This window comes from Peromyscus californicus, unplaced genomic scaffold, assembly GCF_007827085.1.
Source record: "Peromyscus californicus insignis strain IS unplaced genomic scaffold, ASM782708v3 Scaffold_7__1_contigs__length_154581171, whole genome shotgun sequence".
NCBI classification, from domain to species: Eukaryota; Metazoa; Chordata; class Mammalia; order Rodentia; family Cricetidae; genus Peromyscus; species Peromyscus californicus.
The window spans coordinates 27,397,922-27,425,117 of NW_026294595.1; the positions used below are offsets into that span (position 1 = coordinate 27,397,922).

A 27,196-nucleotide genomic window follows, 5' to 3' on the forward strand; every position below is an offset into this window, starting at 1 on the left:
TTTCCTCCCCATGTTGCTCTTGGACATGGTGTTTTATCGCAGCAATAGAAACCCTGACTACAACAATTTCTATGGCTTATATTTGTCACAAACTCTTCGGCAGGAGGATAGCTTTCCCAGTATTCTCCAAGAGTGGCTGAGTTTGTCATTTCTTCTGTGGACCTTTCTTTGGAGCTATTTGTTTGGCTGCAGTATTCTGGACTAGCTGCTGTTAGGCTTGGTGCATGCTTATCATTCATCATCCTGGGGTTCTCTTGCTTCTTTCATGTGTTTGTTTCCAGTTCTTGGAGGTCCTGTTTTCTTCCTTTTAAGTAGACATATCTTCCTGCAGCTTCCTAAGTGTACATAACAGATGGACTTTGTTTCAGGCCTTCTGTATCTGAAATTAAGTTCTAGTTTGGAAACCGCCATCCATCAGAATTTTGAACATGGTTTCCTTTAACTTTCAATGTTGCTATTAACAAATCATGTATACATATGAATTGCAGCTTTTCTACAAATTTGAAATTTGTTGTTGTAAATGTGTTTCTTTTTCTGTAGCATTTTGTTCCTGTTTTATTGTTTCATTAATAATTTTCAGGATATATTGTTTTTCTTCTTGCACTGTCTGCTCACTCTGAAATCATTCCTGCTGTTCGTTTTTTACTTAAAAACCTGAACTACTCAATTATCCATTGATGTTTGAACAAGATCATACAATTGATGGTATTTTTAATCTGTCAGCTCCCCAGAGAAGGATGATTCGGCTTTATTCCTGAGTGGCTGAGTTGAAGGATGGAGTAGGAGGAGTGGAGTGGCTGTGGTAGGATAGATAGTTCATTGTGTTTTACCTCCACTAATATGGCACCTCGGCTTGCCTTTGATACACTAGTGTTGTAGTTCACAGTTTTCTTTTTTCTTTTTTTAAATTTACATTTTGTTATACATACCAACCACAGTTTCCCCCCTCTCCTTTCCTCCTGTTCTCTACCCCCACCTCTTTCCTGCCCCCTCCCCTATCCACTCCTCAGAACAGGTAAGATCTCCTATGGGGGTCAACAAAGCATGGCATACCAAGTTGAGGCAGGATCAAGCTCCTCCCCCCTGCATCAAGGCTGAGCAAGGCATCCCAAAAGGTTCCCAAAGCCAGCTCATATGCCAGGAACAGGTCTTGGTCCCACTGCTAGGGGCCACAAACAGACCAAGCTCCACAACTGTCACCCACATGCAGAAGGCCTAGGTAGGTCCCATGCAGGCTCCCTAGCTGTCGGTCTAGACTCCATGAGCTCATGAGCTGGGGTCAGCTTTCTCTGTGGCTTTCCCCCTCATGATATTAACCAACCAACCAACCAACATGCCCCTCACCCCCCCCCCCCCCCCCACCCCATCCCCAGCGATCACTCATATAATCCCTCCTTCCTCACTTCAACTTGACTCCTGGAGCTAGGCGCAGTGCTTGGCTATGGATCTTTGCATCTGCTTCCATCAGTTACTGGATGAAGGTTCTATGATAACAATTAGGGTAGTCCCCAATCTTATTACAGGGGCAGCCAGTTCAGGCACCCTTTCCACCATTGCTAGGAGTCTTAGCTGGGGTCATCCTTGTGTAGTCCACAGTTTTTGAAGAAGCCTTTATAAATCAACTTTCAGGTTGATATGTGAGAGGAAAGGATTTCTCTAGCTACTCCGAAGGAGAACAAAGTCTACTTATCTATATAAAGATTTCCAGCCAATCTTCTTGTTTTCAGACACACACTCATCCCCTTTGAAGGTAACTTGATTTTAGCTAACTTCTAGATACAGAGGAGGAGGGGACTGATCCTTACTGAACATTTCAATGTTCTCTTACCTGCTAATTCAGGTTCTCTATAATCCTGAAATATTTATTGTTAACTTTCACGCCATTCTTATCAGCTCTAATGACTTACTTGAGAATGGAATTTTGAGACAAGCCTCATGATCATTCTGCCTTATTTAACTTCATGTTTTTGTTGGAGGAAATCTGCCACATATATTTAAACTCTGGCTGTTTGAGTGAGTAGCTCATCTGTGGTATAGTTAACTACGGAAGGGTATCAGACAGAACTGAGTAAGGGTTAAGGCAAGGTAGACATCTATAAATACAGAGATGACTTATGTAAAGAGTTCCAAATTCATAAATAAGTAGAGAAGTGATCAGTATGGGCTTTGTTTTTTGTAAAGTCTTGATTTTTAAACACTCTGATTGGCATGTTCAATATGTCAGAGAATATGTATGCTACACATGGTGCTACACGCTTAATGTAAATAAAAAGAAGAGTTTAAGTAAAACTGTGCAATTGGCTGTATTACCTAAAGGCCATGAGGTGGAGACCAAATTTGAGAAAATAGAATGTTTTGACATCAACAAATAAAAAGGAATAGCAGAAAATATTGACTGTTGAAGATACTATTGAGCAAAGTACCATTCCTTTCCCTTTTCTACTTTAAAACTGAGAAACAGACATAAGTAGTATTAGAAGGTGAGAAAAAATATGTGTCTTAAAGGACTTTCTAATAAGACGTCATTAGAAACACTTATTGTACTGCTCATTACAGGGCCAGTGACATCAGGTCTTCAGCTGTAGGAGTTTCGGCCTCTTGTGCTTACCATTCAGTGGATGCCTGGAAGGAAGGGAAGGAGGGAGAGGGGGAGGAAGGGAGGAAGGAAAAAAGAAGAAAGGAAGAAGGACATGAGAGAATGTACACCCAATTAAGTTCTCCCAGCTCCAGCAGTTGGGAAACTGTGAAGGGGGAGAACAAAAATGAGCTATTATTACCATTCCTATACCTTTCCCTCCTGGAGATTTGAGAGAAAAGATAGAGGAAGAGAATAAATGCTTCCCTGTATCATACAACATTTAATGAGCATGATATAGTAGTTAGCAGTCATATCAATAATGATAGTGTGAAGTGAACTGCCTCATTATTACGTGCTCCACTGAATTGGATACCACTCATTTTATACCATGCTCAGTTAGCTACTTCAATCTGAAAACATCTTGCCATATTTCAGCTATTGGAAATCTGATCTTCCTGGTTATATGTGTTTTCATTCCATTAGGCTGCTGTGCTTGTTTGATACTTGAATATGAATATGGCCAAATGCTAACTGACTTTGAAAAGTACTCCTAGTTAAACTAATAAGCATATATTCCTTAAGCTATAACCAGTCAACTTGAAAATAATTTATATGTTCTGTCAACAGACTATACAAGTTTCTTTGCCATGCAGCAGCTGTTGCTCTTCTTACAGAGAGTAACCAGACTTTCTTGGTGGACACTGAAGGGAATTTTCTGCTTTCTTTCCCACTTCATTTTTTCTTCTCAGCATGATTATGCACATCTTTAAATCCTCTTAGGTTTCTTGGTTGTTTCATTGCTGATACACTTTTACCACAAGACATTTACATGCAGGGAAATATATGCCCATATTAACCTTGTCAGTGCCTTTTTATATTTCAGTTTTTGAGATTATGATATAATTATAACATTTCTTTCCTCCCTCCAAGCTCTCCCATATTCCCTCCCCACTCTGCTTCAAATTCATGGTCTCTTTTTCCACTAGTTATTATTAAAATCTATATGCATATACATATACTTAGGTATTCCTAAATATAACCTGTTTGGTCCATATTATGTTACTTGTGTGTATATATATTCAGGGCTGACCATTTGACACTGGACAACTAATTGATGTGCTCTTCCCTGGGGATGACTGTTTCTCCTTTGCCCAGCATTCTTTAGTTGCCTGTAGGCTTAGGCTTTGTGGGCTTTCCCCATCCGTGTTGACAAGTCTGTTGTTGTCCTTGTTGGGCAGTCATGTTGATGAGACTTTATGGGTGTAGCTTCTAACATTACTAGGAGACACAGTCTCAGCAAGCTCCCTGTTCTTCTGGCCTTCAAAATCTTTCTGCCCCCTCTTCCTCGATGTTCCCTGAGCCTTGGGTATAAGAACATTTCCAGCTCTTCCCGTCTCCCCTCTCCCTCTCCTTTTCTTGTATACAGGGGGTGTCTCACTTTTTTTGTTTGGTTGACTGGCCTGCAACACTAACCCATTGTTTATATTATTTGTTATACAGCAAGGAAAGATGTTTTCTGGGTTTCAAAAACTGAGTTATCAATAAATTAAAAAATTCTGCTTATAGCTTAAAAGCGTCTCTTGTACCACATTTAACAAATGCTGTTTTAGCCAACAGCATTGAGTTCTCGTTTTCCCCAAGTACTATGTAGAGGCATATAAGTATGATGAAAGCAGTGACAACTTTTACAAGAGAATCTGCCTTTTTATCTGATAACATAAAGAACCCATGTATGTGGTAAACAGAATGCTGAAACACCTGTACCTGGTTTGGAAACAGCAGAAAGTCTAAGTCTCTAATGATGCTTGTAGTTTTTGAATAAAAGAGAAAATGAGAGTCCTAGCATAATTAGAGTGCTAGTTTAAACTAGGCTTTGCCCTAACTCTGATTCAGCACATTGTCAGATCTCCTGTCAATTCTCATCATTAATTTTCTAAACTATTTCCCAGCTTTTCTTGTCCTTTCCCTTGCCTCACAAGTGGGGGTGCTGGCTTTTGTCAGAATAGAATAAGAAGATAGAGCAGATAGGAGGTGGAGGAACAAGAGGTGAGTAAAATTAGGTAGGTGTGTACAAGATGGTCATGCAGATTTTATATATAGCCTTGCCCTTGGACTTTGGGGAATTTCTGTTTACTGTGGAAAGAAGCATATTGGGTTAAGCTCCTTAGCACATAGGAAAGTCTTTCTTTAAAATAGCTTCTGCTTGTATCAAGCTACCTGGTTGACTGTTGTTAGTCTGCACACTAAAGGTGTTCATTGTATGCTGCAATAGCATTTTCTTTATGGAAGAAAGAAGAGTGTTTAGTAATCTGCATAGTTTGTAGGATTTAAATGTCTCTCATTGAGTTTGATATGAATTGGATTGACTTTTTAAAGGCATTCTTGTGAAGAATAGTCATGTAATTAAAAATAATTATAAAAGACTAAATTTTAAATTTCAAGTATATTTTTAAATCAATCATAATTACAGAATAGTATAAGTTCACCAATAGCTAGAACTCCTGACTCTCTAACTTCATTGTGTAGGATATAGTACAAGTTAAATACATTAACATTGTAAAATTTCAGAATCTGAGACTCATTGGGACGTAAAATATCTACTACATAGGGAGGCTGAGGCAGTTGATTTAGTAGGCATAAAGCACATTAGCCATTGCCTGGCCCATAGTAATTGGTATAAAAGTATGTAAGTATTGGCTAACGTTTGTTTTTATTTTTATTGTTGGTTTTTAGTGGTAAAACACTTTAAAGAATGAATTGGAGTTTAAATCTTATCGGTAGTGACTGGTTTTATTAAAGTTAATAAACATACACCTCTGTTTGTATTGTCACTGTTGGGAACTACCTTTAAGAACGTCATGTTTGCCGGGCGGTGGTGGTGCACGCCTTTAATCCCAGCACTCGGGAGGCAGAGCCAGGCGGATCTCTGTGAGTTCAAGGCCAGCCTGGGCTACCAAGTGAGTCCCAGGAAAGGCGCAAAGCTACACAGAGAAACCCTGTCTCGAAAAACCAAAAAAAAAAAAAAAAAAAAAAAAAAAAAAAAAAAGAACGTCATGTTTAAATATGTTTAAATCTTCGAATGGCACAGATATGGCCTATAGTTACAGTGGGTCTACCTTCATATGTAGGCAGCGTTAAATAACCAGCACACTGGTGGCTGGTTTTCTTACTGCTTTGTTCTAAACTCTCACCACATATTTTCAATGAGTATTTGTGTACTTTAGCTTTTTTCAGTAAAGACACGATATTTTAAAATGTCCAACAACGCGTATCAGAGAGAAAAACTGGTATTCCCTTTTCCATCCTTGAACTACTATCCTGATAGCCCCTCTTGAGCAGACGTAGAGAATTATCAGCAATTTCTTTTTTTCTTCCAAATACTCTGCACTTAAAACATAAGTACTCCTACCCATGCGACACCTTGGCCTTCGGCCTCATGTTCCTTCAGCCTCACCCCCATCATGAGTGCTCACAGCTTGTTGCCATCCTGGCTTTGGGTGATGTTCTGAGCATGTGTACACTGTCATTTCTCTTTTCCTCTATGGACTGCTTATTTTGCATTTTTTTACTTCTCATGGAGTCACAACCAATCCTGTATGTATTTTTCTATGTAAATTTAAAAGTTATTGGAATTACCAAGTCAGAGAGCATGTATTTTAATTGATAAATACCAGCTTACAATTTTCTCCTCACATTCCCAAGTAGCTTAATATCAACTTTTATATCTTAGTCTAGCTGATGTGTGAAAAATATTGTGTCTGTGTCTACCTAATTTGCATGTTTAAAAGTCCATTGCTATTTATTCTCCACTAAAAGTTCTTTGCTAGTTTTTTTTAAGGTGTTAAGTATATTTTCTTACATTTCAGAGAAACCATAAGAAAAGTGGCTCTTTATGTGTTACTTTTCTCCTTAGTTCTTTGTATATTGACTTATTGTTATAAAATTTTATAGAGTCAAAATTTTAAATTAGTTTTTAGTGTTTGAATTTAAAATTGTCCATATGTCCTGCAATTTCTTCTTCTGTTTTAGTGTATCTGAATTTTTTTAAACATTGTGAGATATGTCATTTATTAGCTTTAAATAAGAGTAGGAATTAGCCTTAATTTGTTTTGTAACTAGCCTGCCATTCTAACGCCATTAAAAAATGTTTTTATTTACATTTTATCTTCAACGATTTGTATTATATGCTGAATGCTAAGCTTAATTATAGATTTTTTAATGTTCTTCCATAGTTCTTATGTTATTACACTGGCATGTTCATCTCTATTACAACTACTATTTTATGTTTTGTCATATATGTGGGGACTTTAAAAGATAGTTTCTCAGTTTATGTTTTTATTCTTTCAAACTTTAAGTCATGTGTAAAGCAATATACCTGCCCTTGTACAGTCTCTAAAACTAATTTTTGTGTGTATAACTTTATAATTTCAACTCAGTTTGAAGAATTATTCTCTTTTTTTCTAGCTTTTAACCTAGACAACGAGCAACCAGATTATGATATGGATTCAGAAGATGAGACATTATTAAATAGACTTAACAGAAAGATGGAAATTAAGCCTTTGCAATTCGAAATTATGATTGACAGACTTGAAAAAGCCAGTTCTAACCAGGTACTGTACCATGTAAAAGTGTCTCTTTATAATTAAACCAATTAACGCCTTTGCTTCTCCTCATCCAAGTGTATGGTGTGAATGTGCTGCATTTTACTGTTTGTTGAATTTCTTTCTTTTTTTGACATCCTAGAATTTCTATGTGAACAAAATACTTTATCATTTTCTTGAATAGGAGCATAGAGAATAATGTTCTTACCTTTTCCTAGATGAATAGAATAGTGTTATAGTGCCTTGATCCTTTGCATAGTTGCTATATTCTTGATAGTTCTGTAACTAATTTTGTTTAATTGAGTTTCTGAGGTAGTTATCTTAAATCTTGCTCAGTTGCCCAAATTTATACAAATCTCCATTATTTTAGTGAGTTTAAAGTTTAGTAACTTACATATTACTCAAAATGCTAAGTTCTAGAAAATTATTCACAAAGTAATTGAGAATTTTCTTAGTGAGCTATTCCAAAATTTTACAAGGAATTTAAAATAACTGTCTTTCTAGAAAAAATTAAATGATACATGTCAGGAGATTTTAAGTGTTTATCCTTTTGACTTAATGACCTCGTGTCTGGAATTATTCTGCAGAAAAGTAAATAGATTGCTGGGGATATAGCTCAATGATGAAGCTCTTACTTAACATGTGTTAAGACCTGATATCATCTCCCTTGCACCACAAAAATTAGAAGAGAGACATTTGCCTGTATGGTAGAATATAATGCAGGCATTAAAAATAATGAGTTTGAAAAGTGACTTATACCTTAGGACATTATTTATTACATGATACTCAGTTTTGAAAACAGGATATAGAATTTACCTAGAAAACTGAGGTTTGGGTAAAACATATTTGCACATGTACATTAAGAAAAAGAAGATACAACAATGTGCCAATAATGGTTGTATTGGGATGCTGAAGTAATTGGGGATTTTTGTATTCTTTATGCTATTTTTTGTTTTGCAAGCTTACTATAATAAAGGATGTATTGTTGCATAATTAGATTTTTAAATAAACTATTTTTAAAATTACTTTTGGTGTACCTGTGTGGTATATTAATGTGCTAATTACTCATTTTTAAAGAAGTTAGGGATATAAGAAAATTGCAAATAAACTATACAATAGAGTCTTAATTTTTTTAATCAGTTTACCTATAAAAGTTAATTCCCCTTACAACTTAAATTCTTTAACTCTCTAAGGTGATGGTTCTCAACCTATGGGTCATGACCTCTTTGGGGTCGCATATCAGATATTTACATTATGATTTATAACAGCAAAGTTACAGTTATGAAGTAATGAAAATATGAAGTATGAAAATAATTTTATGATTGAGGGTCATCACAACATGAGGAACTGTATTAAAGAGTCACAGTATTAGGAAGGTTGAGAACCGCTGCTGTAAGGTATTACCAGCTCTTCAGAACATTTTCAAAGCCTTTCCATTGGAAAATTACTTGGCTTTGATTACTTGTTTTGACTGAAAATAATACCCAGGGTTCTGTCAAAAGAAACATACTTTGGGGCTGGAGCTAAAACTCAGTTGATAAAGTGCTTACCAAGCATGCTCAAGGCCTCGAATTTGATCCCTAGCACTGCCATATAACCATGTGTGGTAGCATGTGCCTGTAACGCCAGCTTTTCAGAGGTAGTCAGAAGTATTATAGGTTCAAGGATTGACAGCATGGCCAGTTTAAGACTAACCTGGGAAACGTGAGACAATGTTTTAAAAGGTGGTCACAGTTTGTGTTCACAGTTGCCCTGAGTTTATATCCACAGGTATCAAACAGTTTCTGGGGTCCATTTAGATACAAATATTCCCAGCAAATCTAGGCTGGACTAGTCTTTTAGAATTTATTCTATTTTCTATAATGGCTTAGAATTTCACTTGGTATGGCTGAGATCATAGCATCAAAAGTCTTCTGTTCTCTGTTGAATGGGTTACTTGCCTAGTGTCTAGGCAAACAAATAGATGATGACATTGAATGAGACATGAACAAGCTCTACCTTTGTGCAGCTTATTATTCAAGTAGGAACAGAATAAATAAACAAAGGCACACACCTGGCAGTTCACTATGCACATATGCTCAGTGCCATCTTGTTTCCTCTTTGCTTAGGAATGAGATTCTAGGCCTTCAGAGGAGTTGCTAAACAGAGGGCCTATGGCAGCACCTACTTGAAAGCACAGAGAACTAATGGCAGAGTTGTCATCAGAGGACTGTGATAAGATCCTGTTAGCAGAACTAAGGATTTACAGACCCAAAAGGCTAGCTGTCCTCCTAACTCCCCACTCCATTCATTCCCATTTTTCCTTTGGGGGGCTAGCATGGCATCACAGGGCAGAGGATTGAGTTTGTAGTAAACTAGTATTTGTTAGGTTAATAGAGGAAAAACTTAAAAGGACAGGTAAAGTTTCTGCTCCTGTCGTTCTGGAGATCAGTGCACTGAAGTCATTTTTGAGAACAGTTAGCAAATGCTGTGGTTTCTGTCAGTCTCTGTCTGTTGCTTATTTCTGTGTTCACCTGTCCTTTTTCTCTGTGATGCTAGACATGGGTCCCAGGGCCTGTGTCCACTAAGAAATTTCCCTACTACTAAGCTCTCCTCTTTTCTTAACACTGTTTCCAGTGTTGTGCGACAGCTTTGTCCCTCCCAGTTTGCTCTCTCTGAACTGTGTTTGTTGTTTTCTTTCTTTGTGGCAAGGCCTCTCCCCTTGTTTCCCAGGCTGTTCTGGAGCTTACTGTAGCTCGGGTTGGCGGCAGCCTCCTTGTGTGCTGGAAGTATAGCTGATCTGTTGAAATTTTATTCTCAGTATTCATGCTCTGTGCATTTGGGGGTAAAATCACTTCAGTACTGGTTTTAATGGATATAATAAGCCATGTACCTCTGCCCTTGACTTCTTTGACGGGCTTCAGGATTTTTTTTTCTCCCTTTTCTCATAAAACATCTTGGCATCTCCATCAAAACCCTTCAAGTTTAAAACCCTTCTAAGACTAAATTAACTGTCCCATCCTGGATGATCTTAACATGTCTTAGCAGTGACTACCCAAACTCAACTAATCTTTTTTTTAAAAAAAAAAAAATCCTTTTTTCAGTCATGACAGCTAATTCTAATGCCTGAACTTAGATCGTACCTCTTACTGGAAAGGGGAAAATGATAGGATCGTTTTTTAATCACTTGACAAAATTATAAATTGTTGGAGGTTAGATAGAAGTATTAAAGATAACATGGATGAGTCTAGGTCTGAAAAGTACGCAGGTGTTCTTTGAAATGGTTTATTCTTCAAGCTTCTTTGTACATTTGCAGTCATTTCTAAGTGAAAATGGTTTGTTGTTGTTTTGACACAAGCTGCCTTAAATGGCATTCTCTTATTTGACTTTCCTCTCAGTATGAATACCTTAATAAAATACTTTGTAAAACAGAAGGCTATTCTCTTTTTTCATATATACCTATGTATTTTAGGCTGGCCTTAAAATCACTATAGTTCCCCCTGCTTTACTTGCTGAGTGTTGGTATTGCTGGTGTGTGAATTATGCCCAATTTTTTAAAGTAATCATTTTCTAGAATCATTTTTAATGTTTTCCCTTATAAAGCCTGTTACCTCCTTTAACTAACACCTGATTTTCACATGCTTATTAACACTGCTCTCCACTTAGCACACCTTCCCTAGAAAGACTCTTTACTTCTTGCCTTCTGTCACCCCTGTCCCAAACAATGCTTCTGACAGTCAGTATGTGGGGGAAACAGAGACCCACCACCCATGAATTGAAGTTTCCTGCCTTCCTACTTCCATACCTCCTTTATCCTCTTTTATCCCCAGCCCTTCCTGATTTGATTGTATAACTACATTTCTTTCTTATCTCATTTTTACTTCTCTTTTCTTACATCTCTTAAGTCTGTCTGCTCAAGACAGTACCCATGGATCTTTGTTTCCAAGATAACCTTTTTGTTTAATCTCATCTTTTTCAACAAACTTCCACCTCGTCTTTCTCTTTTTGTCATATATAAATTTTGAAAAGATAATTTGAAATACTTAGTGTTTCCTACATTTATCATAAACTTTTACTCACAGTCCTGAATTCTTTAAGTTCCTAGTAGTCTCCAGATTGTCATCCAGGAGCCTCTTCAACCCATGTTGAAGGAGGTTCACATCAGTATCTTTCCCTGTATTATCTTAGGTGATGTTGGCCACATTTGATGATTTCGTTTTCTCTTTTTCCATTGCCTTTTCTGTCAAGTGTGTTAATACTCACTTTGGTGTCCTAGCCTCAGCTCACACTCTTTTATCTTAAGTTCCCATCAGCTTCTTGCTGGCCCTCAAGTTCTGTCTCTATCTGCTAAGCTCCAGGAACTATTTCTCTAGAACATTTCTAACATAGCAGAATCTTCAGATTCATCATTTTCAGACCCCTTATCCATTCTTCAGGTCTCCCTTTCTTTCTTAATTAAGGACATCATCTTTCATCCAGGTGACCAGCATTGTACTTAATGATTGGCTTTTTTATAACTATCCACAGCCAAGTATACCCTAAATGAAACCAGCAATTTTGTTTTGAAGTGATACTGTCTTTTCCACCTCTTCCATTTTTATTCTCTCATCTGGACTTCCATTCTGCTAGTTGCTATTTTATTAAAAACTTTTCTTAAGAAAGAGAAAAAAAATAGTAGATGGTTTTTGCTAAAGACTGTCTTCCACCTGACTCCAGGTACACAACTCTCTGGACCCCCAATGCCCTATGCCGTTTTATCTACATTTCTAATACTGTGGTTTTAGTAAGCATAGTCTAAACCCCAGTCTGATGGTTCTTTACTAAATATTTTACAGCTGATTAAAGTCCATCATCATCACATCCTGTAAAAGTAGCCACACTAGCTTCTATCCTGCTCCTTCCACTTAGCCAAAATCTATACTGAAGTTCAGGGATGTGCATCAGTTCTATTTTTCTGATGCTAGATTCCTGCCAGAGTCTATGAGATCAGAAATAGAAGGGAAGCTAGAGCTCTGGCATCTTCCTGGGAAGATTCCTAGAGCATCATTAATAGTTAAATAGTTCTTTTTCAAGAAAAATATGTTGACAAAAGAGCTATTTTGTTGTCTAGTCCTCTCTTTGGCTGTCAAAAAGTAGTTTTTAAATAGTCACACTGTATGGTGTGATATTTTTAGTACATGTATGTTATCAAATCAATGAAAGAGACTCTAAATTTCTTTTAGAGTTTTAAAATTGTATGAGCACAGAGTATTGCTTGCGTGTTTGTATGTGCACCATGTGCATGCCTGGTGCCTGCAGACATAAGAGAATATTGGATCACCTGGAACTGGACTTAGGGATGGTTGTGATCCACCATGTCAGCGTTGGCAAACAAACCAGGGTCCACGCAGAGCAACACATATTGTTAACTGCAAAGCCATTGTTCAGCCCCCAAGTAATCTAGTTTTTAAAATAACTCAAATTTAGTGTTTATAATTTCCACTACAGCTCCAAGTGTTATTATACCCAGGTTTGTTTTAACTTTGTAGTGGTGGAAAACCAGTGTTGTTCACATTGCTGAAGAGGTTGGTTTTAACACAACAGCAATCTTATCAGTATGTGGCTAGGAGAAAATTTTTCCTAAATGAAAACTATAGTGAAAGCTTGGAATGAAAGAATGGATTACACGGATTTTTCTTTAGTAGTTATCTCAAATATGGAGATAAGTGGAATAGTGTGATTTGTTTGTTTGGCTAGTTGGGGTGTATGTTTTATTTTGTTTTGAGACAGGCTTTCATGTAGATCAAGCTAGCCTGGAGCTCCTAATCCTCATGCCTCTACCTCCTAACTGTTGAGATTGCAGGTATTTGCCACTAGGCTTGGCAATCGTATGATTTTAATGGATTAGTTTTGGTTTCCTGTGAACAAAGAGCATATTAAGTTCTTTAGCTGTAGCATAAATAGGCTTAAAATTGAAATGCAAGTCTTTCATTTGGACACATGTCCTGTGAAAAAGAGTACATGGCTGGTGTTGCAACGCTTTCCCAGGGATCCTGTCTCAGATGTTGTGATTCCGTCAGATCTTCATTACTGTGGTTTGAAGACCTTTTCCATTTTCTGGACCCTGGGTAAAAATAATGCTTTTTCTTCATTTTTATACTTGTAGAATACTCAGTGTGTTAAGGTATATAGTTCTACTTAATTAAATGCTGGTATTTTTTCCTCACATTGGCTTTCCATAATTGTGTGGTATTGTACATTTGGAGTCATCTGATAAGTGAAAAATGTTTGTTGTGTTATCTACATACACTCATGTCACTCCTTCACTCTGCCCATTGTAAACCAAGTGTTGTTCTTCATTCTTGGAGAACATAAGGTGGAAAAGTCCCATTTAACACTTTCAATGTAATATCGATGATGACAGTGATTTGGAAGAAGAGAGGGAAGACAAAGCCGGTCTGTAGCAGAGTCCCCCTCACAGAGAAGAAACGCAAGCTCTCCTAGAGGAAGAGTTGCTGTAGTACTCTGCCTGTGTCTCATTTCACCGTCCTCTGTCCTAAATTCCCATTCTCTTTCAGCTGTGTGTTTGTCTTGCTTTCATTTCCATTTTGTGAGTTTCTTTAGCTAGACAATTTATCTTAGTTTATTTTCCCTTTCTCTCCAATCTGAACTAATGCTGAGCTGATGATATTTCCTTTTTTCCCATTTGACTTCGGTAAATTAAAAAAAAAAAAAACTTTAATTTTCTTTTGTAATTTATTTGTCTTTTCAAAATATATTGAAATTGCAGGGCCTTAGGTTTTTAAAGTCTGTCAGCAAACTAAATGGTCCTTGATACCACAGAGCTTGTAGTGGTCAGGAAAGAAAGCCCAGTGGTAAGGAGTTTCCTCCCTGTCTCTTGATGCCCAGGTGACCAAGCAGCTCAGAAATGTCTCCGAAGTAACACATTTACTACAGACCTTTTCGCCAATCACTGCTGGCTTCCACTGCTTTTTGGTGAATAAAATGCATGCTAAGTGACAGAGGTTTTTAAAAATTATTTCAATGTGGTAGAAAAGCCCAGCATAATTGTGCCTACCTGTAATAGCAGCAGTGAGGAGCTGAGACAGATTGTAAACCAGGACTACACATAAACAAACAAGCATAAATACATGTCAGGGGGGTTGATTTTTATAGATTTTTGGAAAATATAGCTGACATTGGAAAAATGTCAGAATGTTTAACTATAAGTTGTGTGTTAAATTGTTAATTGTAATATAGGATATTTAAAAAGACGACAAAAATAAAAAATAAAAAAACATTGCAAGCTGTAAAAAGAGCACCAGAAAGGAGGGATAAACGGAGGTGATTTAGTCCTCTGTTGCATGCGGGAGCATAGGAAGTAGTCACATAGAGTGGCATAAGAATCTCACTATTGGTCTGCCTGACTGGAAAAGAGCTCTTGTTCTCCTCACTCTAAGATTAGACTAAGTTTTTGATTTAATTAGCAAAGATTGCAAAATAGCATCAGCAACATAATGATCCAACAGCTGGCACGCACACAGCATGGCACAGCATCGTTTCTCCTGGCCTCCAGAACACGAGAACTGCCAGTGATGCTGGAACGCTGTCAGTAGGAGGTAGGATTTTATAAGCTTCAGGAAGTCTGTTCTGGACTAACAGTGTAGGTCAGTAGATGAGCGCTCGCCAAGTCAGCATTAGGGCCTGAGTTCACTTACTACACTCTCCCAAGGACACATGGATATGCAAGGAAGAAATGGGACAGAAAGCTCAGTTCTTGTTCTAGTCCTGTTCTTGTAGACTTTAGGAATCTATATTACCATTCCAAGAACTTTTAATAATTTGCAGCTACATAAGATCGTGTTTAGAGGGTCAGGGAGATAGCTAGCAGGTAAAAGAAACAAGCCTGATGGCCTGAATTCAGTTCTCAGAACTCGTTCAAAAAGTCGGATGCAGTGGCCTAAATGTGTAATCCTGATACTCATAGGGTGGTAGGTAAATAGAGATAGGAAATAACTTAGAAGCTCACATGTTAGTTAATTTAGAGTTCACAGTGCAGCAGCAGAAACAAGACCCTGCCCCAACAAGATGGAAATCGAGAATCTACTCCTGAAAATTGTCCTCTGCCTCCACACAGGAGCTGTGGCATGTGCAGGCCTGCATTTACATACACTCATACAAGTTAAATAGGCATAATTTTTTTTGTTTTGTTTTGTTTTTGTTTTTGTTTTTCGAGACAGGGTTTCTCTGTGTAGCTTTGCGCCTTTCCTGGAACTCGCTTTGGAGACCAGGCTGGCCTCGAACTCACAGAGATCCGCCTGGCTCTGCCTCCCGAGTGCTGGGATTAAAGGCGTGCGCCACCACCGCCCGGCTTAAATAGGCATAATTTTTAAAATTGTGTGTTTAGAATCGTGTTTAGAAATACTAGTCCTTTTTTATACTCAGTTGTCACGTGTCCTAGAATACACGAGTTGAATTATCAGTATATTCTTTTCCTTGTATGAATTACAGATAGAAAAGTAAACCCAGTACTCAGGCTGGCTTCTTGTTCTCAGCACTCCCCTGGTTCAAGATACTGTCAAGTCTGTGACAAATGTTTTCCTTAAGAGCTCTGACATAGGCATTAAGGGGTTTGTTTCTCCTTTATGAATTCAGCCAGCATAATGCTGATTACCTCAAAATAAGATGTATAAAAGTTTGCTTAATCATATACACTGCCTTGCTCCTTGAGAAGATCAGACCAGTCAATTAGCTGTTTAGCAGGATGTAATGGAGGTGTCAGTTGCTTACAATGAACTCTAAATTAGAAAAAGATCATGATGCAGCAAGGTTTTAATGGTTTGACTGAATGCTATCATTATCATTTACTATCATTAGTCATTTGAACACAGTGACATTCATGACCTGCTGAAAGCCTTCTCTTCAGTTAATCTTTTGACCATGTGTTTACAGTATTTTTCCTGTCCTAGCAACCTGAGCATAATTAGTTTAGACTTCCAGTTGTAGCAATAGGAAGGTGTGTGTGTGTGTGTGTGTGTGTGTGTGTGTGTGTGTGTGTGTGTGTGTGTGTGTATGGTAGGGCAGCCAGATTATAATAGACCAGTTAATCAACCCAAAAAGTCACTACATAAATTTGGGGAGCCCAGTGCTCACTCAGTACATTTATTCTGTAAAGTTACGTCAATACAGGAACTCCCATGAGAAATTTATTTGTTGAGTCGTGTCTTTTTCAGATGATTTTATGTAACATATAGATAAATGTATAATATTAGTGAGAAAACTTTCTGCTTATTTCTGATTCATTCATTCATTTATTTATTTTATTTATTTATTTATTTATTTATTTATTTATTTATTTATTTATTTATTTATTGTTCTTCGAGACAAGGTTTCTCTATGTAGTTTTGTTGCCTGTCCTGGAGCTCACTCTGTAGACAAGGCTGGCCTCAAACTCACAGAGATCCACCTGGCTCTGCCTCCTCTGAGTGCTGGGATTAAAGGCGTGTGCCAGCACCGCCCAGCTATTTCTGATTTCTAGGGAACATGTCTTAGGTTCTATCTCAACTTGTGAAAAGGGACTCCTCTAATGTGGCTTGGGTGGCATTACTTCAGCAAGGCTTCCCAGCCTTAAAATGACATGATCTTTTTCTAATTTCAAGTTCATTGTAAGTAACTGACACCCCCTCCTGTTAAAAAGTAAGTGACTGGTCTGGTTTTCTTAAGGAGCAAGGCAGTGTATATGATTAAGCAAATTTTTATACATTTTATTTTGAGATACATCAACATTATAACAGTATCTTAAACCAAAGAGTGTTGAGAACAAGAATTTTCTAGCATTTAGCCAGCTCAACTATTAGGGTACTTTTATATGTAATTCATACAAAGGATTCAAAATTGCATAATGTTGAAATCTGCCCTTTTATTTATCAGTTTCAAAATAGTTATAGTGAGTTATAGTATATTTTGAAGGTGGATAAAAAGAAATTCATATCTTCTAATTTCTACTGAAAACCAAACAGATAGATACTAATAAACTTGAAACTAGCAAACTTCAATATAGTAGAATCTTCTAATATCAGAAAATTTTAAGGCTTCTAGGTATCTTCTTTTCTAACATTTACACAAGACATATCAATAGTAGTCTTTCCAGGTATCACTCGTCCAACTTAATTTGTGTGTGTGTGTGTGTGTGTGTGTGTGTGTGTGTGTGTGTGTGTGTGTGTGTATGTGAGAGTGTGTATTTCTGTGAGTATATGTGTGGGTGTGTGTAGTCCAGAGGTTGACACCTGCTTTCTTTCTTTCTCTGCCTTTTTAGTTGTAGTTCTTCACTGAACCCCATCTCCCCAGGCCCTTATCAAATATTTTAAATAGTGGAGCCACTACCTCCCTGGGCAAAATACTAATTTTTTTAAATAACATCCCAACTTATGAGTTTTTTTGTTAGGTTGAATAGAATTATGTTTTCCCAGCCACCCCAATATCTAATTGTAATTACTGAAATGAATCACATTTTCTCCAGTTGCTGTAGTTTAACCTGACTTTGTTGTCGACATTGCCCTTGGTGACATCTTGTGCTTTCTGTTTAGCTTGTAACACTTCAAGAGGCAAAACTGCTGCTAAATGAAGACGATTACCTTATTAAAGCTGTATATGACTACTGGGTGAGGAAACGGAAAAACTGCAGGGGGCCATCCCTCATCCCCCAGATTAAGCAAGAGAAAAGAGATGGCTCTACCAACAATGATCCTTACGTTGCGTTTCGGAGGAGAACAGAGAAAATGCAGACTCGGAAGGTAATGTCCGCATTGTATTTAACTGAATGTGGCTTGATAGTGTTTACTGCCATTCATCATTTGAACACAGTGACACTGATGACTGAAAGCCTACTTTTCAGTTGATCTTTTCACCATGTGTTTACAGTATTTGTTAAGCTCGCCCTAGACTTTCAGTTGTAGCCATAGGAAGAGTTGTGTGTGCTTATACACTTGCAGGTTTTGAGTTCCTCAATGAACTAACTATACATGCAGTCATGAATCACTTCATTTGAGAAGCTGAGAAGCTGAACACTACTTTTCCTTGGTTACAGAGGAGTTTTGAAATGGTAGTCTTGTTCTTGAAAGTGAAAATGATCTTGTTGCCTCTGAGTTTTGGGATTGTTGGAAGTAAGGAAGAGTTGTTTTTCAAACCTGTTCTGGAAATTACCAAAAGTAACAGTGGCATCTTTTTCTCACCTTCTTAATTGTCAGTTGTGTCAAATTTCAAATTGACAGACATGTCTACATCTGAATTCCAGAAGTATGCATCAGAATTTAAGAGAAATAAAATTTCATACTGTGGTATGATATGATATAGAATAAAATGGAAGTATTGTTTCAGGAGATTGTTCACTGGCTTGCATTTATCATAAGGAACAGTAAATACTACACATGGTATCATATTCTGTTAACTTCACAAAAAAACAGGAACACTTAAGATAAAAACTGAAGAATTATAATTTGGAACAAAGCATTTTCTGTGGATTCTTGTTTCTGCTAACATTGAAAGCTTATCTTCGTCAGCTGTTAACATAACAGCTGTGAAATACAACAGATGCAGGGATTTTGTATATTTTAGGAAAAACTCTCCTACTCGTTAATAACTAGAATTTTCGTATGAGTTTTTAATTATGAATGTGATTTTCCTAAACATAAGAGGATGGATTTCCCAAGAATATATGGCTGTCACTAGCACAGACCTATTTCTCAGTTTAGCACCCCAGTCTTAACTGAGAAGAACTAAGGATTTTGAGGTTATAACATCTTAATTAGAAAAGACTTTTTAAGATGAACTAAGTTTGTGAACACAGTAACTGTGTTTACATATGGACTGGCTGTGAAGAAAGAGACTTGTCAGTATTGAAAATCTGAAGTACCAGTTGCCTTTTAAAAGCAGTGTCATCATTTGGGTTACATAATAAACATGACCATTAGTAATCTTTTCTGCAAAGAAAGTAGTATTGTGCTTCCTTTAGTGTAAAATCCTTGAAATTGATGATTTATTTGCATATAAGTGACATTCTGGATATAAAAGTATACTTTATTCTTTTTTAGCAATGTATTGTGCAATGTATTACTAGTAACTGTTTCTTAAATTAGGCATGTCAATCACCAATACCAATTTTTCCTGACGTTGCTTCTTGTCTTTTGTCTAGCTCATTATTTTCATTTTCCTCTGCAGGGTACTGCATTTTCCTTTTCAGTACTCTTTGTTTTTCATTCTTCTCTCCGATTTTAGACCAGATGGATTATCCCTGCCATGCACTGTGTGCTATTAACAAATGCATATTGTGTCTCAAAATGAGAAAGATGGGAAAGTGCTCCACAGATCATGCCATACACTAGGTAGAGAGGTGGGCAGAATGCTACATATAGGGATAATACTGCTGGTAACGAGGCCTTGATTCCTTTCTTTGCCTCATTAAACTTAAAAACACTTAGACCTTGTGCAGAGGCCAGAAGGACTACTGTTTGCAGGGCAGTGTTTGCAGGGCAGTCTAGAATTTAACTATAACTCACTGAACTAAAATTAACTCGGATATTAATAAGTACTTTAGGACATTTTTACACCAGATGATCTTATCTGAATGTACTGGTTAGAAAGTCCTAATCAGCATGTGTATTTAATATGCTAACTACAGAGATACAGTCTTACTTATTGCCTGTGCCATCTGTCTACCTCTGACTCAGAAAATGTAATTGGGTGGGAAGGGAAACTCCCAGGTTCACAGTTCTGCCTGTGCATATCAGTCACCTGTGAATCATCTTCCATTACAAAAAGATCTGCAGTTGACTCCAAATGACAGTCGTTTGAAAAGCACTTCCCTAGGGATTTGATGGTAGGTACAGAAGTATAATATATAGCTGCAATAAGAAGAGTTAATCCTGAGGAGCTGGAGGGATGGAGCAGTTAGAGCATATTGGAAGAGATGCTCTTGGAGAAGACCTAAGTTTGGTTTACAGTTCACAACTTCTGTAACTTCAGCTCCAGGCTAACTTAACACATGTGGCTTCTGTCGGCACTTTGCACTCATGGTACACATAACTGCACACACACATACCGTTAAGATAAAATAAAGCATAAATGAAAAAGTCTTTAAAGTGACATAAGCTGGCCCCATGCAGGGACAGTTACAGAAAGGGTAAAGAGTTAGAAACTGGAGAGAAATGCCAGTTGAAGAGAATAGAAACAGTATCAGTGTGAACTGTTGTTTTTAATGGTGATGAAGTATAAAGATAAACCTGAGAGAAAGATTCTGCTGTGCAAGAAAATGAAAACATTGGAGCCATAGTAGGTCACAGGAGCCAACCTGAAGGGAGCTGGGAAAGTTTAAGCATCAAAATAATGAGAGTAATGAATCATAGCTCACAGAATAGCCCATGAGCCCATACTTACTTAAAAGGGAGATTAAGACAGAGACTGGAAACATGTGAATGTTTTTAAGTCAAACCTAAGTTTCATGTATGTCTTTATACTATCTCCCCCATTCCTAACACTGTTCTCCACCTGCTGGTCCTCTTAACACCTGCAGATTGTCGTAGTTAGGCTTATTCTTGCTGTGAAGATATACCTTGACCACAGCAACGCTTATAAGGAAAACATTTCATTGAGAGGGTTCACTTACAGTTTCAGAGGTCCAGTCCATTATCCTCATGGCAGGGAGCATGGTGACATGCAGGCACATGTGCTGCTGGAGGAATTAAGAGTCCTACATTTTGCAGGCAACAGGAAGTTGACTGACAGTCACACTGAGAGAAGCTTGAGCAAGACACCTCAAAGTTGCCCCCACGATGACACACTTCCTCCAAGGCCATACCTAATAGTGCCACTTCCTTTGGGGGCCGTTTGCTTTCAAACCACCACAGTCTTCCCTTATGCCTCATGTCTCATGTATTACCACCCCCTCCAAGATCTATTCATCCTCTTTCTGTTTTCATAACCACACATATACACATCTGTGCACTCACAAACTTAAATCTAGATTCTACACATGGGAAAAATGTAGTATTTGTCTTTCTGCATCTTGGCTTATTTTGTTTAATATATTGATCTCCAATTTTGTCTATTTTCTTTTAAATATGATTTCATTTTTATAGCTAAAAAAGTTTCCACTATGTATATGTACATTTTCTTTATCCATTCATTACAACTACTTCTGTAGATATCAAAACTTTAAAAAAACAATGAACAGAAACAGTTTAAACTTCACCATTTGGCAGGCACAATACTAATAATTATTTCATGTGAAAGAACCATTGAACATTAAACTAATGAGGGAAATTTTAAGGACACACAATGCTTATGTAATTATACAATATATTAGGTTAATTTAAAAGGGAAAAGAATATTTTAATAGGTAAACCTGACGGACACCATCTTAATTGAGTAATCAGCAGTAATAGGACAAATTGTGGTACCTAACTCTTGATAGGGTGTGAGACAGAGTCAACATCATTTCTGTGGTAGTTGTGCCAAAAACATACAACCTGAATGTAATCATGGGAAAACATCAGTGAAACTCAAATTGAGGAATACACTACAAAAATAAATATTCTCCATTTAAAAAAGGGGATCATGATGATCACAGAAAAATGGAAATTTTCCAAATAATGAGGTATTAGAAGTATAACAACTAAAAACAGTGTTTAATCCTGAGTCAGACTTGCAAAAAAATTAATTTTGAAAATAAAAATATTAGTCTCACTAATATTCTATTGATCTTAGTTTCCAGATTTTGATCACTGTGTTGTGATTATATGAAGACATCATTGTTTTTGTAAAAGCAGATTACAATATTAAGGGATGTTTGTTCATCTCAAATTTGGAAAATACTGTAAATATTATGTATATTTATACACCTAACTGGAGATAAAAAGCTAGTTAAACTTTAAACCTTTGGGAGATCTGGTTAAATATCCATGGAAAGTATTATTTGTGCTATTTTTGTAACTTTGTATGTCTGAAATTATTTCAAAATAAATTTTTGAAGAGTAGAAGGGGCACAGCAGAGGAAAGAAAAGGTTAGGAAGAGTCATTTAGGTGGATATGGCCTCATGAATATTTATCTTTTGATTCTTTGTCTCTTACATGTGTTGATACGTATACACATATCTGGGAAGCACATACAGTATTAGCAGAATAGTAGGCACTTTAATGTTTGCTGTTGATCATGTTAATTTTTTTCAGTTACAAGTTATTGTTTCCTGTTTACTCTCCAAAATTGCTTAAAACTGTTCTGCAAACTACCTTTAGATTATATTAGACTAGATTCTTTCTAATATATCCAATTGTTAAGAATGAAAAGATTGCTTAAAGTATAGGTCTGTCTGCCAGTTGAGGAGTATTAGAGGTCTTTGTTTAAATGTGGCTCTGTATAAATTAGACACTATGGGGACATTTAAAGCACACATCATTGGTGATTTTATAGTCTTATGAATGCTGCTTATTACAGCAAAGCCATCTTTTAGTTGAAGTTATGCTTTATGCTTATAGGTAAGAAGTTAGCGATATTCTGAAGTCTAAAGTTTTTGCTAGACCTCTTTCATCCCTTTCAATGAGGCATACCTTGAAGCATGAGAATCCATTTCTTTAGGTGTTCAATATTCTATTTTCAGTTTTTTGAGTTGCTGGAAGTGAAATTTTGTCATTGTTCTTGATTATATTGTGTAGCCAGAAGATTTCCTGTGTCCCACAGCCACTCAGTCCAAAGAAAACACACAGAGGCTTATATTAATTACAAACTTTGGCGTATGGCTCAGGCTTATCATTAACTAGCTCTTACAACTTAAATTAACCCATTTCTGTTAATCTATGTATTGCCACTGGCTTGTGGTGTTACTTGTGTTCCATTACATCTTGCTTCCCTGGGCGGCTCTCAACCTCTCCATCTGACTCTGCTTTCTTCTCCTTGTCTCTGCTTGGATTCCCCACCTGACACTATTCTGTCTTACCATAGGCCATAGCAGCTTCTTTATTAACCAATGGTAGCAAAACACATTTTCACAGCATACAGAAAGACCATCCTACAGCATTATTATATTGCTGTGAACCTTTTAGCTCCCCCCTACAGATTTAGATGGATAGATACAAGGTTAGATGCTCATGTGGGCTACTTTTTAGATCTTGGTGAGACTATTTTTATCATTTGGTAGCATATTACTACAGTAGAAGGACTTTATAATTTTTATATGCTATGTTTTATGTCAGTTGGATTTTTTTCTACATTGGAATTATTCTTTCTGTGCCATTAGTTATCAACATTTTTATTTTTCTGAACATTGCTTGTACTTAAGTTTTCAAAGTTAAACAGGTAAGTTCTTGTGGAGTTGCTATTTGGGTTTGCTTGGGTTTGCTATTTGTTTATTTTAATAATTTAAAAGTTATAGGATAATTGAGATTTAGTAAGAGCTTGTTAAATGAAACTGGAAACATGGATAATTTCATTATTCTTTAAAATTATTATTTCAAAAGAACCGTAAGAATGATGAAGCCTCTTATGAAAAGATGCTGAAGCTGAGGCGGGAGTTCAGCAGAGCCATAACGATTTTGGAAATGATTAAGAGAAGAGAGAAAACCAAAAGGGAATTATTGCACTTAACATTGGAAGTCGTGGAGAAAAGGTACCATTACCCCTGTTTGTACTAGGGCCATGATAGCCAGGCTTTGTGACCGTAGATAGCGATGATATAATAGAATTTCATTTCTGCCTTTTAAGATTTGTAGTTACTAGTTGTTTTTAAAATTAGATTAGTATGGTTTATAGTTCATTTGGGGGCATTTTGGTATAGAGAATTGATCTTTTTAGATATTGTCAGAGTCTTTGTACTTTTCTTAACAAAACCTAGGGATTATCTTGCCCATTTCTCTGTATTAGTTTTTCTTAAACACTGTTTAATGGAAATCCTTGGTTGAAAGGCGAAATTTCCTGTTTCTATTCTTAAGAATTAGGATCTACAAAGTATTCTCCTGCATAATTAAATAGACTGAAGTTCCATTAGGTTTTAGGAAATTTTGTGTGATGCTGAAATAAACATTCTAAGCAATAGTCCCAGTGCTTAATAAAATACATTAGGTGAGAAAGTCATGTATTATATGCCTTAGTCATTTCTCAAGTTCCTTGTTTGTTGTGTTTTTAACTGAATCTCAACTATGAACTTGTTTGTTTCTGTAACTTTGCTCTTTAACAATAATCTGCTATCCTAAAGTTAGGCTTGGTGGCACATACCTGTAATTTTAGCAGCTGAGGTTGACCCAGGAGGATCAGGAGTTGAAGCAAATTTGAGGCCACCTGCACACTTGAGGCTCTGTCTCATCTCTTCCCACCCCCCAAAATTGATAGTTCTCTTTTGCTCATTCAGTTACTTAAAATGTCATAGTTTTTAATATATTTTTCTATCATTAAACTGTGCTTTATTTTCTTATACTTTATTATCTTTTCAAGATATCATCTGGGAGATTATGGGGGTGAAATCCTTAATGAAGTGAAAGTTAATAGATCAGAAAAAGAGTTATATGCCACACCAGCAACTCTTCATAATGGAAACCACCACAAAGTTCAAGAATGTAAAACTAAGGTAAATAATTCTTTGGAGAGAATCATGGGTGGTAATATTGATTACATAATGTGGTGGCAAAGGAAGACAGTAAATAGCATGGGTTTGTTTATTTTTTTATTATCATGCCACTGCTTTGATGGGTGTTTTTATATACAGCTGACCCATTAGTCCCCTCAAGAACTCTACCTCTGTGACTTCTAGATCATAGCTAGTAAGTGTCACATTACAGTTTGAGTTCATGTCTCCCAAAATGCATTGTTTTGATGTGCTGTCTGCTTCTCTAGAGAACAGGGTCATTGCCAGAACCAGCATTTGCCAGTTACATACCTTGATTGACTTTAGAAAGTCCTCTGTATTCTGGAACATGGTTTATTCCCAGTAAAAGAGCTAGCCTTGATGAACACTTTATTTTTAGGTTAAAGAAGGCTTTTTATTTAGTGCTCATCTGCTATATTCAAGTACTATTTAATTTGGGTATGTAAAACTTCATAGACCTTTCATTTTAAGAAGTTTAGCTTTAAATAAGCATTGACCTGAAGCATCTAAACAGTAAATAGAGGCTTGCCTGCAGCAAGATTTTATAAGTGACTTGGGGTGTTTGTGGAAAATTCATCTTTAAAAATGTCATTGTTTTTCATGGGTTCATTTTTAAACACCAAGGAAGAATGTGGAGCAGTATGACTCCTCCTCATTCAATGCATGTCAGTTCAACCAGCAGGTTCTTATTAATCACAGGCATCTAGCCCACCCACCCGATTCCCTTTGAATCACATCTCAAAGAGAGCCAAAAAAAAAAAAGTTATCAGCACAACAAATGTCACTGTGAAAACTACTTTTTAATCAATCCACTTTGTATCAGTCAGAGCTTTTCCTAAGAGTATCATTACATAAAATTTTAGAATATAAAATTTTAACCTATAATGATTGATAGAATTACATTGAATCTTACTTTAGGTCTTATCTAAGTCGATAAAAATAGCCTAACTATTATTTTTAGAGATACAGTGTAACACATTATTGTCTTACCCTACACAAATAGTTACTATATGTAATTTTCATTCTTCCCACCTTAAAACATAGAAAATTGCTGGGAATTTGGAGTTTTCCTTTTGATCTAATAGTTTATACCCAATTATCCATCTCTATCAAGTAGCTTATATTTCACTAAGTATGATCTGTCCCTCAAACAGCATTTCTGTTGTATGCACTGTTTCTCATTCTAAGGTAATTTTAATATTTTGGCTACATGATTCATTATCTAATTTCAAAGTCGCAATTCTCCTTTTATCAAAAGAAATACCAACCAGTATATAAAATAGAAACAGGTCTCTGCTTTGTGGAAAGGAGGAGGGGCCCAACCCTGCAGTCAGCCCCTTTGCCAGATGGACTCCACAGAACCCTGGGGTACTAGAGAACCATTTGATTATTGTTCAGTCAAGGCAATAATTATATGTTGCAAAAAAATGAAGGTGTTTGTCTAGCTCATATTATTTTTCTCAAAAGATACCACATGTAGACGTTTTTTAAAATTTGAAATAAGTATAGAACTAACTAAATTAATAAGTTTGTGATCTAATTCAGTTATGTTTTAAAATAATGAATTTTGTTCATCAGCACAGTGGATTTAACTAAGAATTAAATTTAAATACTTTAAAATACTGAATGGTATGATAATACGACAATCTAAAAATTACAGTTTAACTATTCATAAAAACCAAACTTAAACACCATAATTATTTTTCATTATAAATTACAGAAAGTAAATCTAAATCATGTTTCAGTTTATGACCATAATAAAGTTTTCATACTTAAAACAATAATTAAAATTCACTCCTAAAGAAAAGTGTATGTTTTTCAAAGACCAGCATAGTTTTTCATGACTTCTAAAATGATTTTCATTTCTTCCTTTTGGGGGAAAATCCGACACGTAAACAGCACCCTCATCATTTGTCTTTGAAAGAAGAGGCTTCTGACGTGGTTCGTCAAAAGAAGAAGTACCCAAAGAAGCCTAAGGTGGCAGAGGCTGTGATAGCTCCTCCGCAGCCCACTCCTGAGACATTGCCTGTGATCAATAAGAGTGACATTAAGCAATATGACTTTCAGAGCTCAGATGAAGATGAATTTCCACAGGTGCTTGTTTGAAACTGTTTTCAACACATGTCCTCCTACTCTTTGATTTGCTGTATTTTGCAACGTAATTGGCATCTTAGTCTTGCTTCTGCTTCGCTCACTTAGTGTTATAAAACATTTCTACATATTTCATAAGTATACATGTCTACACACATGTTGTCACTCACAGGATTTACTGTTCTTTTCTGTCAGCTGTAGAGATGTGTTCTGTGGGACAGTTGGATAGTTTCAGGTTTCCCCTTTTATAAAAACAAGCATCTTTGTCTCCTTCCTATTTGTAAAATGGCCTTTTAGAAATAGCTTTACTGAGTCCAAGATGTCAGTATTTGAAGACATTT

General features: G+C 36.5%; 1 protein-coding gene across 3 annotated transcripts in view; it reads left to right on the forward strand.

Annotated features, from left to right (window-relative positions):
• Positions 1 to 27,196, forward strand: part of Epc2 (enhancer of polycomb homolog 2) — a 114,739-nt gene that overhangs the window by 66,784 nt on the left and 20,759 nt on the right. For 2 of the 3 annotated variants that reach the window (XM_052724161.1, XM_052724160.1), the window contains exons 3-7: positions 7,043 to 7,188; positions 17,724 to 17,930; positions 23,644 to 23,792; positions 24,614 to 24,746; positions 26,664 to 26,858. In XM_052724161.1, the coding sequence (XP_052580121.1) occupies positions 7,043 to 7,188; positions 17,724 to 17,930; positions 23,644 to 23,792; positions 24,614 to 24,746; positions 26,664 to 26,858 (830 nt within the window). The remainder of the gene's footprint in view (positions 1 to 7,042; positions 7,189 to 17,723; positions 17,931 to 23,643; positions 23,793 to 24,613; positions 24,747 to 26,663; positions 26,859 to 27,196) is intronic. The other variant, XM_052724162.1, reaches the window with a different exon arrangement.